This window comes from Montipora foliosa, chromosome 4 (assembly GCF_036669935.1).
Source record: "Montipora foliosa isolate CH-2021 chromosome 4, ASM3666993v2, whole genome shotgun sequence".
Classification (NCBI taxonomy): domain Eukaryota; kingdom Metazoa; phylum Cnidaria; class Anthozoa; order Scleractinia; family Acroporidae; genus Montipora; species Montipora foliosa.
In genome coordinates, this window is record NC_090872.1 from 4732052 (window position 1) to 4748114 (window position 16063).

The following is a 16063-nucleotide window of genomic DNA, read 5'->3' on the forward strand; positions in this document are numbered from 1 at the left end:
TGTAAAAACCAACACTTTCACAAATCATTCCCCAAACTATATAGACAATATTTCCTGATTTTCTAACACTACTTGTTTTTGTTTTATTTGAAAGGTTTCATCTTGGTCACCAACTTCACACTGTGCATTAAATAATCAATACAGAGTTCAATTTATCTATCAAAGCATGTTTAAGTGCAGAGTTTGTGGGCAATGTTCCCCAAAATACTAGTAGGACTCACAGGTGCCCCCACTAAGGAAAGAGCCAGAGACAACTGCATGCTTTTTTTTTTGTTGTATATAATTATTGTGCAAAAGCTAACAATAGGCTGATTTAGCAACAGAACGGGAACGTCAGTGGCGACGGCGCGGGCAGAAAAAACACCAATGAGAATTCAGAATAGAATAGACTCTACTCTTTTCTTCTCTATTCTAAATTCTCATTGGTAGTTTTGCTGCGGGCGACGTCAACACTGACGTTCCCGTTCTGTTGCTAAATCAGGTGTCCCTGCCTAGGAGAGTTCCAAATTAGACTAATCAAATGGTTCACTGCTCCTCAGAAAAAGTAATATCTGAAAAGAGTATCCCGAAAAAAAAAGAAATATTAACTCTTAATATATTGAGAACTTGCCAGACCTTTGCAGACAGGTATAATGTTACCAAACAAGTTTGTCCTACTCTTTTCAAAAAGTATGTGGGGTTCGTAATATTTCACACAAGTGCTGTGGGACACTCAGTCACAGGTTATGCAGTTTATCTCAGTTTTTATCCAAAAACACTTGAAAGTCAAACCATTTGCAGATGAGATCACAAAGGCAACACTTTTTCCTCGTTTATTTAGAGTGCTGAACCTACAACCTCCCGAATTAATGAAATTAATATACATGTAGTTAGCATTAATTCAAAGGAGCCTCAAACCAGTTTCAGCACTTTCAACAAACAGCAGTATTGGAAGTATTGAATCTACCCAACTGTTTCACATAACAGCAAAGTTATGGTACCAAAACAAACACCAATAATAATTATTGCTTAACAAGGTGCACTCATCAAAATGACTTAAAAGTTTACCATGGAAAAAATAGAAAAAGCCGATCTAAAACTCTCTGACCCTACGTTTTATTGCTGGAAAGTGGTGATCACCAGGCTGAGATATAACTCTATGCAAAGTTAAAAAGTCTCTGGGACCAGATTCAGAGCCACCTTCACAATTGGAAAATTTTGAGGTTGTCTCTGAATCTGCTCCAAAGAGAGTTTCGTTTTAGCTTGCTAATCACTTTCCAGCAATAAAAAAGGGGAGGGGGGTCACCAAGACAGCAAACTATGGTCAAAGTTTAATTTGCTCCTGAGGAAAACCTTTATCAATAATGGCATTTTGCCTGCATGTTATATGTATTATTTTTCTGTTTTTAGTGATGACTCAAAATGTGTTGAGCAGGCTGTCCTATCGGAATCAACTGCCTTTACTTTGTTTTTTCATGGTAGGTCAGAACCACTATTTCAACCAGCAACAACCTTGTCCCTGTGGTGTCCTTTTGGCCTCAGTTTTTTAACTTGTCCAGTATACCTTCAGCCCCTGGAGAAGTTGTTGATGACTTTTCCCAAGAGGTACTGCATTTCAGCCAAAAGCAGTAGAAAAATCGTTTTCAGACTTGTGTTGAAAACTTCTAAAACAGTTGCAGCTAATACAATAATTATTATTGGATTCTTCGAAACATCAATTTTCTCGTGTGTTTGTAGACGAAGATGAGGTCATTTTCACACAAAAAATACCTTGTCTTGATAACAAGGCTGAAAGCCCAATTGTTGTACAATGGGAGCAAAACAGCTTGGGACTAATTCAATGTCAATATTTTCACAATACCAAAAAGTCCATCAATGGACAAAACTATTAATTTATTACATATTACTTTAAGTACAATGTACTCCACAACTCTTTTAAACTTGAGATTGTTCATTATAACATCAACGCTTAGCTACTATTTACTGACATGAGAAAAATTCTTGATTTCACTTGATGAGAAAGCTGCAAACAAAAAGTAAGAGATCATGGTTATAAATAGATCATTAAAATGCCAGCTACAATACATGTTCTTTGATAGCTTTGGAACATTTTAGGGAAAGAAGAGAAAACTTGTAAAGCCTTTGCTAACTTCTTAAGGTGGCTCGCACCAGTTTCAACAATTGAGGTAATGCCTTATTAGAAGGAAAAACTCTACAACACTGGTTGACAAAATGGCAATGTTATGGTACCAAATGAAAAAGCAGGTGCAGGGATGGCGCAGTGGTGAGAGCACTCGCCTCCCACCAATGTGGCCCGGGTTCGATTTCCAGACTCGGCGTCATATGTGGGTTGAGTTTTTTGGTTCTCTACTCTGCACCGAAAGGTTTTCTCCGGGTACTCCGGTTTCCCCTCTCCTCAAAAACCGACATTTGACTTGATTTACTTTCATTCTTCATCTCAATTTACAGTGTCCCCAATTAGCGCTCCAGCGCTAGAACGACTAGACACTTAAATAAAGTTCCTTTCCTTAATGAGATGCACTCCTCAATGTTGTCTTAAAATGCTTTTATTATTTTTTGGAAAGTAATTAGCAGGCTTCGATCACTCTCTGCCAATTTATGGCTCCTTTGTTGCCACGGTGACCTATTGCATTACGTCAATTGATGTTTCATATGGTACCATAACTTTGCCATTGCTTGGTACAGTTTGTTGAAACTGGTTTGAGTCTCCTTAAACATTTTTTAAACCCTGCATCCTTTGTTGTTCAAACGGTGGACAGCTCAATTGGTTTTGGTTGATGCTGCCTATTCATCTTTTGAACAACTTAAGTCTGACAGTAGTTTATAAGACTAACTGACATACTCTTGTATTCTTATTGCATCAGACTATAGACGTAGTGTTTTCACTCGCATGATCAGTAACGTTGTTTTTCCACTGATGCATGATAAAAGAGCTCAATTCCAGGAGGATTAGTTCGGTATACCAACATGGCCACCATGATTTCACATGAAAACACTTTATAGTCTGAGATTAATATTCAGCAGTAAATGAATGAGCTACCTGTATGGATATCCATGGTACTTGGAGCGAAACACAGACAGCAACAAACTAAAGAACAGGACTACAAGACCCAATCCAACTATCACAACAACTGCAAGAAAAAAACAATTATGTTTAATTTAAGTTGGGTCGCTTCAAGCCTTCATAGATTGAAGTTGACAACATTATGTACCGGTATTCCTTCCTAGAAGTGAAAAAGTGCTAAATGTCTGGTTAACCTGTCCTGGACTAAGAACACAAATGAGTCAATAAATTTTATATTAAGTTACACTTACATCTTCGTTTTCCAACTTCCTTGACTTCGAGAGCCTTTTCATTAAGAAGGAGCATGCCAGCAACATAGAGAGCATCTTGGATATCAGTCAAAGAAGAGTTTTCCAAAATATCCTTTTTTAATTTTTTAAATTTGGGTTCTTTTCAGCTTTCATGCTATTGAACAGAGACAGTTGAATGAACAAATTATTATGGGAAGAGTGCTTAAAATTTAAGACACAACAAAAGGAATTGCATAAATAATTTTTGCAGCCCTTCTACTATCTGAATTTTGATTCTGGTAGATCAGTTTCTGCCCATTTAAGAAGTGGATGCCAAAAATAAGGAATACTTGAGCACCTTAGCTGTTGATAATTACAGTAAACAAAGCCATTGTCTCACTGCCATACACACGACATTTTTGTTTGCGGAGAAAGGATACTGAGGACAATAACAATGTGTGTTTCAGCAACAAATTGGGCCTGACTGCTTCCATGAATGTAACTCTGAAAATACAAAAAACAGTGATTTAGATAAAGATATACAGGCAAAAACTAAAAATAAGCCTGACGTTTCAGTGACACCTTGGTGCCATTGTCAAGGGTAACTAATAGTTCAGTCCTTAATTTGCATAAGTTAGACAAAGACCTTAGCGCAAATTGAGCCTGATTGTACATTTAAACACGGTCGTAATTGTTTAATGAGTAACATCTCGTTAACGAGACAATCAAACTTGTTCTGGCATTTTTTCAACAACGTAAAGCAATTGCGAAGGTCATCCAGAACTGTGCCTGCATGTCTATTATCATAATGAATACGCACTGACGAGGTCTTGCTTCTATGTCCATCGACGCATACAAACAGATTCCGACAGGTGTATCCAACATAACTAGCATCGCACTGGTCACACTTGAATTGATATACAACACATTGTTGGTCAATGAGCTGAGGCTTTGGTCCACCTGTCGGGAACTCCTGGGCAATCTTGCGACTCATAAAAACTGGCTGGACAGTAGTCTGCAGCTTCACATTGAGATCTTTCAACTGCATCTTCACTACATTAACAGACTCCTGGTCTTTAAAAGGTATAACGACCCAAGAAGTGTTTTCTGTCGTAGCTTTAGCCCGCAAAGAAGACTGGTCAGTGACCCTTGAAGACCTTGACAAAGACAGGGGTTATGCGCAATCGAGCATAGTTGTCAGTAGGCCAAGCTTGTACCTACTGTCGACATAACTGTGGTAATGGAGGAGCAGATCACTATTCATTGGCTTCACAAACACTTTAGTTTCGATATGATATAATAAGTACAAGCGTGACCTACTGACAACTATGCTCGATCCCGCGTATCACCTGTCTTTGTCATGGTCTTACTTCACTGAGGAGTCCAAGCGACCGAAGTTTGTGCTATCTAAACTGAAGTATCCCCAGCACCTTGTGGACTCCATTGTTAAAGCTGTCCTAAATTCAAGGGTCACTGACCAGTCCTCTTTGCGGTCTAAAGCTACGACAGAAAACACTACTCGGGTCATTATACCCTTTAAAGGCCAGGAGTCTGCTAACATCGTGAAGACACAGTTAAAAGATCTCAATGTGAAGCTCTAGACTACTGTCCAGCCACTTTTTATGAGTCGCAAGATTGCCTAGGAGTTCCCGACAGGCGAACCAAAGCTTCAGCTCATTGACCAACAATGCGTTGTACATCAATTCAAGTGTGACCAGTGCGATGCTGGTTATGTCAGATACACCTGTGGGCAGTGCACAAACATGATAATAGACATGCAGGCACGGTTCCGGATGACCTTCACAATTGCTTTAAGGTGTTGAAAAAATGCCAGAACAGGTTTGATTGTCTTGTTAACAAGGCGTTACTCATTAAACAATTACGACCGTGTTTAAAGGTACAATCAGACTCAATTCGAGTCTAACTTATGCAAATTAATGACTCCAAGATGTTGCCAAAACGTCGGGCTCTTTTATGGTTAGTTTTTGCCAGTGTAAATTCTGTTCTCATCAGTTTATTTTTCAGCAATATGGTTGATTGATACACTGGCCAAAATTTAATAATTTATTATGTGCATCTTGTTTCATGCAGTCAATACTGACTGCAAGAAAAAATAAAAATGTCAACAAATATTATAATTCTTACCACTTGTCCTGTTTGTGGATTTCTGTGGGCATACGGAGGTCCTCGAATATGATTCCACATCTGTCCAGATGTCATTGCAAATACTATACACTGCAAGGAATAAAAAATGTGCCCTATTGACCTGTCAGTTCACTTCTAAACATAGAGCAGCTTATGTATAAGACTAGACTAAAGGCGCTTTTACACTGTGAGACGTTTTGTGCAACTTGTCTCACAATGTTTTGGCGACATTGTGGTGGGACAAGTTGCATGAAACATTTCACAGACTGAGTGTAACATACCCTACAACAGCCAAAAGTACAATATTACATTCTACTTTTCATGCAACTTGTCTCGCAACGATTTTGGCCGTTGCATTTCACAATGTAACAGCACCTTAAGTGTGCAAAAAGTTTTCTGTGGAACACTTATGCTGAGAGAGTCTACGCAGCTAACCTGACATCTTACGACACATCAAAGGGGAAAGCATTGTACAGAAACTTGGCTGCTTCTTTGTTGTACACAATGGTACCTACCGGTAAATATTATCAATTCCAGCAGTGAACATTGCTACTTTCAAACAGTGGAAGCTGTAAAGTACAGCTAATCATAGTTTTGTGGTCATGTTGCATGTGGGCTTTTTTTTAGCCCACATCACGAACCGTTGATTTCAGTCTGCAGTTAAAAAATTCTGATCATGTGAGAATATATTTTGTGGCTCTGCGGTTTTTCGAAAATACTGATCTCAAAACACTATTTTTCTGTTGATCTCCCCAAAGAGAAAAAACGCGAAACGATGTTGACAGCGAGTAAAACCGGCCGAAGCTATTACGGGTAACCCAGGAAAAGCCTTGTCCGAGAAAATGGAAACTTTTCTTCGGGTTTTTTTTCTTTTCTTGGCCGTGGGAAGAACAAAGGACTAGCGCCACGTGGTTGGTAATTTTCAAAACCGCAGAGGCACAAAAAATGTTATCACATGATCAGAATTTTTCAACCGCAGACTGAAATCAACAATCCGTGAAGTGGGCTGAAAAAAAGCCTTGTCCACGGACGTCTGAGATCGATAGTATGTATAAATACATATAAAAGAGGACGATGATAATGCAGTTAAATACAGTAAAAAGAGATGAAAAATTGTCACACCCACCAATGCTCCAATGGCCCAGTATGTCCTGTTATACAGGAATTCAAGGTTTTTACGTCGCACATAAAGCAGTCCTCCAATCAGGATAACCAGCAAGCCCATAACCACAGCACCCATATAGTTAGGAGGACGAAATACACGCACCTACAGAGTAAATAGTAGGTGTTCTAAAATAATAATAATAATAATAATAACAACAGAGTACTCATCAAATGGGGTCTAGCTCACTAAGTATTAGTAGTACAGTGTACTGTTAATAATTTTAGAATGGCATGTAAATATTTTTATTTTAAGTTATTTTTTTAAATCAAGATTTTAAATGTTCAAGTGCACCCAAATAGTTAGGAGGACGAAATACATGCACCTAAAGAGTAAATCAAGCGATGAAAATAGGTGTTCTAAAAATAATAATAATAATAATAATAATAACAGAGTACTCATCAAAGAGGGTCTAGCTCTCTAAGTATTAGTAGTACAGTGTACTGTTAATAGTTTTAGAATGGCATGTAAATATTTTTTATTTTTAGTTTCTTTTTTTAATCAAGATTTTTAATGTTCAAACTTTTATATGTCATACACAATTCGCAACATTAAAGTAACTTCATGTATCTTCAAGACATAAAACATCAGCTTGAAAATTCCAGTCCTTCTCCTCCCTCCTATCCCACCCCCCCTCCCCCCACCCCCACCCCATGGCATTTGCCTGTTTTATTTCCACTTTTCCTAAGCCATCATACATGAGTTCCAGGTTAATCGTGGAAGCACACACTCATGCACCTGGTGCAGCAACTCAGATTCAGGTTGGATTATCTTTTCCTTACCCAGTCAAGAAAAAACCAAATCCACCATTCTTGCCTTTAAAATCTTGACATGGCATTCATCCATGGCTGCAGGCAAGCTGCAACAGGATACACCTGACCACATACAAGCCCAGCGACTCAACTTCAAATACATGTAAAAAACAGTTTTCCAATTCCCCAACCCATAGTCTTTAAATCATTGTGAAATAGGTAGTTATACATGCATGAATGTATAAGGCAGGAATGCACTATGAAGTTATACATTTTCCTCACTAATTAATGAATAAATTAATAAATTGTAAGTCACAAAAATTAATACTCACATGCACATCAGTCCGCTCTCCCACCCATTTTGCTAAATGTTCAGCAGAAAAACCCATTCTACAAAGAAATATACACTAAAGCTTCAGATAAGTCATTCACTTTTATATGGAAAAAAAATAGCGCTGGTACAAATTTATGAATATTCGAAATTGTGCAGCCATCTCACTTTGTCCCCAGAAAAGTTACCTTTGGTTATACAATGTCGTGTACATGTAAACTTTCAACTGTAATATCTCATACGTCCTAATGCAATAATCATTCATTACCTTTGAATATCATACATGTCTGCCTTTTTTGGTTTTCCTTTTGGTGGAAAGTGCATGAACACTGGTGCAGAGTTCAGTCGTAACTGCCGAAAAACATGAAGGAAGAACAGATCATGAGCATGACCAATCATTGTATTGATAGTTATATATATATGAATTATCTTCAGTTGTAAAAATTTTAATGTTACCGGTACACTCACTATGGCTGAAGATGATGTTTGAAACATCGAAACGTGTTCCGAAAATTCAAAAGTGTGGTTGTATTTTTTAAAATATTACTAACACTTGTGCTATCCAGACCATTTGAAACAAACAAACAAAAAGGAGCAATATTAATATTATTGTCAATCTTATCAGGTCAGCGGTAATGCATACAGTGTATGTGTAAGGAACTTGTGCTTTGGAAGCCAATGTGTGTGGTGTATTGAATTGTTTTGTAGTGTTCTTTATACCACTTTGAACATTAAAATTAATGGATTAATAATTTGCATTTTGGGCTCAGTTCATTAGCATTTCTCTCACCCTTCCCTCCCTTTTCCCACTGATTTTATCATATTGAAGCTGGAACCCAGGCAGCCGGTACTGGAATCTCCACGACAATTCAAGCACCCAACCTCAACAGTGCTACACAAATGCCTATTTTAACTTTGTTATTGATCAACACACATCTTACCGCATTAAAGACATCAGCACCTTCATCAAAGTCCACCATTGCAAAAAATACTTTACTGGAATACTGTTGAGAGTATCGCCAGGAATTAGCAAGTATTGAAAACTCATTGTTAGCTTCCCTGTTGAAAATGAAAAGAGAATGATTTATGTTGGGTTCAAAATCTGTAATTACACTGTATGCAAACATTACATTTAATTTTAATTTTTTGCTGTTTAACTCAAGATTGTTTTAAAAGATTAATGATAAAAAACAACATGACATGTTATGACATCCCGTTACCGTTGTCATTAACCCATGGACCCCTGGGAGTGAGACTTAATAGATTTTACTCTGTCTAACGACAGACAATTTTATTTGTCAATGCAGGTTAGTTGGAGAGTCAATGGGTTATTAACATGAGTGGAAGTTGCTGTGAAAAATGTTGGTGTGAAAATAAATACATGTAAATCAAAGCGTGGGAATTGAAAAGCAGGAATGCAAGCAAATAAGGGGAGAATTCTTCAAAAAATTAAAATTGCATAATTATTACAGTCGAACCTCTCGTAAGTGACCACCTCTCGTAAGTGACCACCTCTCCTCAGCGACCACTTTTCCAAAATACCATAAGTTTCCAAGTACAATCACTATAAGTGACCACCTCTCGTAAGCGTCACCACTAGATAATAGTTTGAAATTTTCTTTTGTTTTTAACCTCCTGTAAGTGACCACTTGATGGGTAATAGAGTGGAAATTGGATAATTAGGCGTTGTAACATTATCACATTCCTCAGTAGTACAAAAAAAGGAAATTTGTCAATGAGAAGTACCGGATTTTTTCTGGAAATTGACTTTTTACATAAAAACATGTAATACTTTGGTGCACAGTAAAAGACAATAATAGACACAACTTGGGCGTAAACAAATGTACTGGCAAGGTGTGCATAACACCCACCACCGGTATGGACCAATATAGCCTCTGCACCTAGCCGAGGGGGAGCCTCATGCCTGTATTGCAAGGTGACATAGTTGTTGGCATAATGTCCTGGGGCCAAGTTAACCCAGTCCAGCTAAGTAACAATATGCCCCTTCCCTGCAGGCAGCAATTCCCAGCCCATATTTCATTATAGAGAACTATTAAAGAGGTTACAATAAGCCCATAACAAAAAAAATACAACAGAACCAGGAAGCAGAATGGAAGTGGGGGAGGGAGGGATTAAAACTGCTGAACAGAAAAACAGAACAAATTCAGCTTTGGAAATGTAAAATCGAGCAGGCTCACAAAGCGGGATGAATGAAAGAGCCAAATAAGGTAGTCATGTGATGGGAAGTCACGCTCTCCTCCCAGGCTCTGCCCAGTATTTGCTTACCAACATTAGCATCTATTATTTTTATTCTAAAAATAATATCATTTAACATTTTTAAGAAAATATGCACTTACACTGTACTCCATCTGAGCCTTATTTAAAAGAGACAACCTCAACCCTTTGACACCCAAACCAGCCTAAACCCGCCATTTTTACTGTCTAATGCCAGACGATTTTACTCGTAAATGGGGAACCCCCGGGAGTCAATAGGTTAAGTGTCTTATAAGTCACTGCTAACGAGCCAGAAGGCCCATCAGGCCGGCGCTTACCTCCGGTTTCCGTAGCATGAAGCGACTAGGAGTATTTATACTCCCCCCTGGATGGCATGCTAGTCCATCGCAGGGTTACCCCCAGCGTTACGCCGGTACCCATTTACACACCTGGGTGGAGAGAGGCACCGTGAGAGTAAAGTGTCTTGCCCAAGAACACAACACAATGTCCCCAGCCAGGCCCCGAACCGTTAGTCGAGCACACTAACCATGAGGCCACCTTGCCGCGAGTCAATAGGTCAAGTGTCTTATAATTACAGAAAATTAGAACTGATTTCCTGATAGACTGTTCTCTCAAAAGCAGTCAACAGTTTGACGAAACAACTGCGGTATGAAAATCAAAGTACAGTATTCGGAGCAGTCAACACAATCATTCCCTGTTCAGTCCAGGTCATATCCAAGGTTTTATATTTTTGATTTCAGCCAAGGCATCGATGTCTTGTTGTCTCCATAAAAATGTAAACATATGGGATTTCTAGTCCGTTTTCCGGTCACAACCACCGGCTTTGCCTTTATTGGTTATTCTCTTAGCAAATTTGGTTGTGCACGGGGTAAGTCTCTGCAGTTACCATATGTTATTGACTAGAGGCAAAATATTGACTCAATATGGTCTGAGTTTTCGTAAGCAACCACCTGCCGTTAGCAACCACCATTTTGGGTGTTTGCTTAAGGGAGGTTCGGCTGTATGTCTAAAATATAGCCTATTAATCAAGATCAAATAGATCAAAAGTAATGACCAACCCTTCCCTCCTTATAAAAAGCAGCATTTGTAGATTTTACTTTAACCCTCTACAATTTTACTTGACAATGTCAGAACTCCTTGGGAACAAAAGGGTAAAAAAATCTACAATTCTTGCTTTCTTGATCGATTTGCCTTCTAAGAGGGTCACTTATGTAGATCTTACTCTAACACCAGTTGAGATGATTTTACTCTTCAGGTGCAAACGGGTTGAGCCACAGGCTTCTCTTTGGACATGCATGTACCACGCAAAATTCATTAGCAACAATTTTATAGTGTGCCTTGGTGCCAGGCTTTTGTACCTGGCCTGGGAACCAGTCCTCACTAAAATTCTCATGTCAACAGACACCAGAGTTCATAAGAACATTTGAAGAGGCCCTTAACCCAGTGACCTCCGGGGGTTCCCCATTGATGTGTAAAATCGTCCGGCCTTAGACAGAGTAAAATATCAAGTCTGGCCGGTTCAGGCCGGTTTGGGTGTCAAAGAGTTAATGGGGATTTTCAGTGAGTGATTAAAATGGACACAAATTCCTCGTACCTGCAGATCGTGCATTGCCTGTGTGGGGCAAGTGCAGTGAGCATGAGAATAACAGAATAATTCCTTGGTGATCCCCTTAAATAAGTTCTGTATTTATCACCATTCAATCTTATAACAGCCTTTCGCTGATTCCACTCCATCAGCTGTTTTACACGGGTATCCAGCAAAGACTAGGAAAAATTTGTTAGAAACAATTATAACTTAAATCAAATGTTTATTACGAAGAGCAGGGATGGCAAGTGGTGATAGCACTCCCGGAAAAACATCTCTGGGTGAATGGTGCTTCCTGGGTAAATATTTCAAATTTAAGGTTGTTTTTGGTCTGCCTGCTGCAGTATATGTGTTCTGGAAAATAAATTCACAGAACTTTGAAAACCACTTCCTGAAAGTCATCATCACTATTTATAATACAATGTAACTGTTATGATTGTCATCAATATCGTCATTCCCTCTTTGATTTGCTAAGTGACACATGATAAAAACTGTAAAAACCATGATTAATTGCCACTACCATGACAAGAAACCAATGGATAGTCAAGATGTAACAGACTTTTTCAAAACAAAGAAGAGGGAGGGAGAGTGGTACAGAGTTCCCAACAGTAGAAAAGATCACACAGCTGGGCAGTATTAAATAAGAATTGACTTTTCTTTTTAATAACATCCCAAATCTTGCTTTTTTGTTTTGCTTTTTTTTTTTTTGGCTTGGGTGACCAAATTACAATGTACATAACAGATTTTCTTTACCCGTTCCCAGATTTAGGCCAATCTAGTTCTGTCAATATCATCACAGCCATACCATAATTATGTGAGAATGATTTCCTTTAGCTGGTCCCAGTTGTTTGAAGGGGTGGATAGCGCTATCCACTGGATAACTCAATTGGTTTTGCTAGTGTTTATCAACTGGATAGTGATTTATCTGGGTGGATAGCATTATTCAGCTTTTGAACAACTGAGCCCTGGACAACAAATGGAGCAATTACAGAATACCTGTCCACCTAGAAGCATTACCATTTAACCTCTGCGATCCTGAGGTTGATGAATATGAATCTTACTATTAACTTGAGCAGTAAAGTGGACTGCGACCACGGTCCACAATGCCATAGTTGTGAATGACAAGTTTAAAAAGGAAAAGCAGTAAAGCGGACTGCCATTGTGGTCGAACGTAAAAGGACAATATTGGTAAAGTGGAATGCCACCGTAGTCCGCAGTCCCATAGTAAAGGAATATGAAAATTATAACTCAAAGGAATAAATTGCACTGCCACAACGGTCCGCAGTCCCGTAGTGAAATACTGTATAATAATGAAGACCTTAAAGGGACTGCCACCACGGTCGGCAGTACCATAGTAAAATACTGTATAATAATATGGAGACATTAAACACACTGCCACTGCAGTCCACAGTCCCAAAGTGAAAGACTCAGTATAATAACAAAGACATTAAAGGGACTGCCACCGTGTCCGGCAGTCCTGTAGTAAAGAATTGCAATAAATAATGAAGACATTAAACGGACTGCCACCGTGGTCCGCAGTCCAGTAGTGCAAGACTGAAGAATAATGCTCCTTGTTCTGCTTCAAAGCTTAAGGAACAAGGTACATTCATACGTAGCACGCCTATTTCTCAGTGCACTTGTTTACCTTTGCGGCGAAAAGAACAAGGCACATGCATGATTGTATAGCGTGCTTGTTTCTCAGCACGCTTGTGTCGCCTCATGGTTTACAGAATGAAGTATATATATGTTTAACAGTGCAAGACTACATAAAAATAACTATGATGCATAAATTTTGAAAGTGAAGTTAACTGAACAGTAAAATGAAAGTTAAATTTTTAAAAAAGTGCTTATGCCTAATCAATGAAACGAGCGCTTAGGCTTAAACAGTAAATTAGCGCTATTTTCTTCACAAGCTCTTTGGCTTAAACAGTAAACGAACACTATAATTATTTTTCAAACGATCTCGTAAAGAGTGTAGTTAACCAAACCAATGAAAGCTAAACTTTTAAGAGTGCTTAGGCCTAATCACTGAAATGCGAGCTTAGGAGCACTAGGTAGGCCTTAACACTTCATTGAAACCTGTCAGAGACTAAACAGTAAACAAGTGCTATTTTCTTCATAGGATCTTTAAAAAAGTGTAGTTAATGGAACCGTAAAACAACGGATAAAATTTGAAAAGAGTGCTTAGTCATAATCACTGAAACAAGGTCGAAGGTTTAATCAGTAAACGAGTGCTACGAGTGCTACAAGTGAAACAAGAGCACGACAACAGACCATGAGGCAATGCAACTGCAGGACTGCAGGACTGCAGTGGCACTCGTCGATTTACATAAATTCTATCTAGCACTGTGGGACCGTGGTGGCAACTAGGGTGTCTCGAAAACGAAGACCGAAAGACTCTAAGACCCCAAAAACTCTAAACTCGGAATCGAATAAAGTACCCCCAAACCCTCAATTTGGCTAACCCTAGGCATAAAAACCAACTTTAAGCCTAGTTAGGCTTAGGGTTAGCCAAATTGAGGGTTTTTAGGTAATCTTTATTCGTTTCTGACCTTTCAAGTTTTTGGGCTCTTAGGGTCTTCGTTTTCGAGATCCCCGCGGCAACTACTTAATGTTGCATTTAGGTGCACAGGTGTTATGTAAACTAGCTCAACTAATTATGGAATGCACAAAGAAGCACTGGAATCGCAGAAAGAAAAAGATTGCAGAGAAAATCCAAGCTCACTTTCAAGTATAACAATTGCAGTTAGGGAGAAAACTATAGCACGACCATTTCACGGTGACAATATTCAGTGCAAGCTACTTATATAACTGTCGCTTTGAAAACTAATTTCAAAACGACAAGAAATTTAGCCTTACTTCGCTAAGATGATAATGATGTGGCTCAAGTTTTTTTCCCGGTTCAAAATTTCCAGTTCAATTTTGATTTTTCTTTGTTTCAGATTATGACAATGAATAAAAAAAGGTAAACCAAGGAAAAATTTGAACCACAAGTCAACAGTAAGCTCAAGTCTCAATGCTTCCATGAACGAAGCAGTAGATCACGGCGAAAAATTATTGAAAAGAATCTAGAAAATATTCACTCCTTCCAAAAAAGAGTTTTGCATAACATTTAAAACACAGATTCTCACCTCTTTAGTAACTTTTTTCTTTCCATAACAGAAAGAAACTATCAACACAAAACAAAAGACAAACAACCAACCGCGAGTCGCCATGTTGGACCAGTGACTGTTAGTTCCCAGGCTTTGTCGAGAGCGTGAAAAAGGACTTCACGCTGTCCTTCCCGCTTTATTTGGAAAACGCAAAAATTCCGCCTGTTGTATGTTGCGCAGGCTACGATTTTATTGCCGCGAGGAAAATATGAATTAGGTGTGCAACCTAAATATGGTACACCTTGTATTTGATATATGTCAGATTCGCTCACCTTGGTGGTTGGTTGGCCGCATCGTTCACAGAAATATAGGCAACTGTATTTCAATGATGCTCTCAATGTGACTGGGCGATGCGGTTATGAGCTATGCTGCCAGTCGTTATTTGACTCTGTGGCTGTGTGATGCAGCTCGATTCAAATACCCACATCTCACCCTTGTTCACCATAGAGTCTCCAGTAGCTCAGTGGTTAGAGCATCCGTACTAGATCACGGAGGGTCGTGGGTTCAAATCCCATCAGGGGCACGGATTTTTCCGAGTTCCCAGTGGGTTCATTTGTACACCTTGTATTTGATATAGGTTAAAAAATAGCTTAGAGCTCCACACACGCCGGGGAAACTCGCATATGAAAGGAGCAGGGATGCTCATCGTCTCTCTTACAAATTTTGGATTTTGGTCTCACTTAGGGTATTCTGGACAAAATGCCATCATATGTAGCCGTGAAGGCCACGTTTAGGATTGCACACGAAGAAATATAAAAATATATATTTAATATCTTTTCAATATGGTCTCTTTTTAGGGCTGGGCCAAACCCTTTAATCCTTTTATAGGGGTTTAATCCAACGAGCATCCCCGCCCCTTCAAATGCAAAGTTCCCCCCCCGGGGGGGGGGGGGGTCCACACCTATACCTATCCCACTATGACTGAAATAAGAAATTAAAAGAAACCATACGACTAAGGGAAGGCAGGGTCTATTTGCTGGAGTTTTAAAGCAAGCAACCGTGGACAATCTTCCTGTCGGTGTACGTTGGATCAGTGGCTTCATCTGATCGGCGTAATTACAAGTTGAGAATCTAAATATTTTAAGCAAGAGCCGATACAACGTCGATTTGATTTTAGTGGTGCACTATATTTCGGCTGAAGGAGGCTGGTTATAATACACCAGTAAAATCAAATCTACGTTGTATCGGCTCTTGCTTAAAATATTTAGCTTTTCTATTTACTGGGTTGCCATATGGCAATCCAGTCAGAAAATGAGTAGAATTTCTCCGTTTTTCGGCCGCGTCAAGAAAATGGAAAAGTTGCGCAATAGGTCTTTCCTTGCACTCCCCTGCCAAGTATTGTCTTTGTGCGTAGAGTCTTCTGCGCGTATTTTTGGTAGGTTTCAGGGGGTAGTAGAAATGCGTAGA

At 39.0% G+C, this 16063-nt stretch overlaps 1 protein-coding gene across 1 annotated transcript; it reads right to left on the reverse strand.

The window, feature by feature from the left end:
- Positions 1-796: 796 nt before the first annotated feature.
- LOC137999571 (tumor suppressor candidate 3-like) lies at positions 797-14740 on the reverse strand. Its single transcript, XM_068845380.1, has 11 exons — positions 14636-14740; positions 11514-11683; positions 8626-8743; positions 7953-8035; positions 7686-7743; positions 6566-6706; positions 5440-5529; positions 3735-3798; positions 3316-3390; positions 3041-3131; positions 797-2002 (listed from the first exon to the last, which is right to left on the reverse strand). The coding sequence occupies exons 1-11, from the start codon at positions 14717-14719 to the stop codon at positions 1987-1989; spliced, it is 990 nt and encodes a 329-aa protein (XP_068701481.1). The 5' UTR covers positions 14720-14740; the 3' UTR covers positions 797-1986.
- Between the last annotated feature and the right edge of the window lie 1323 nt (positions 14741-16063).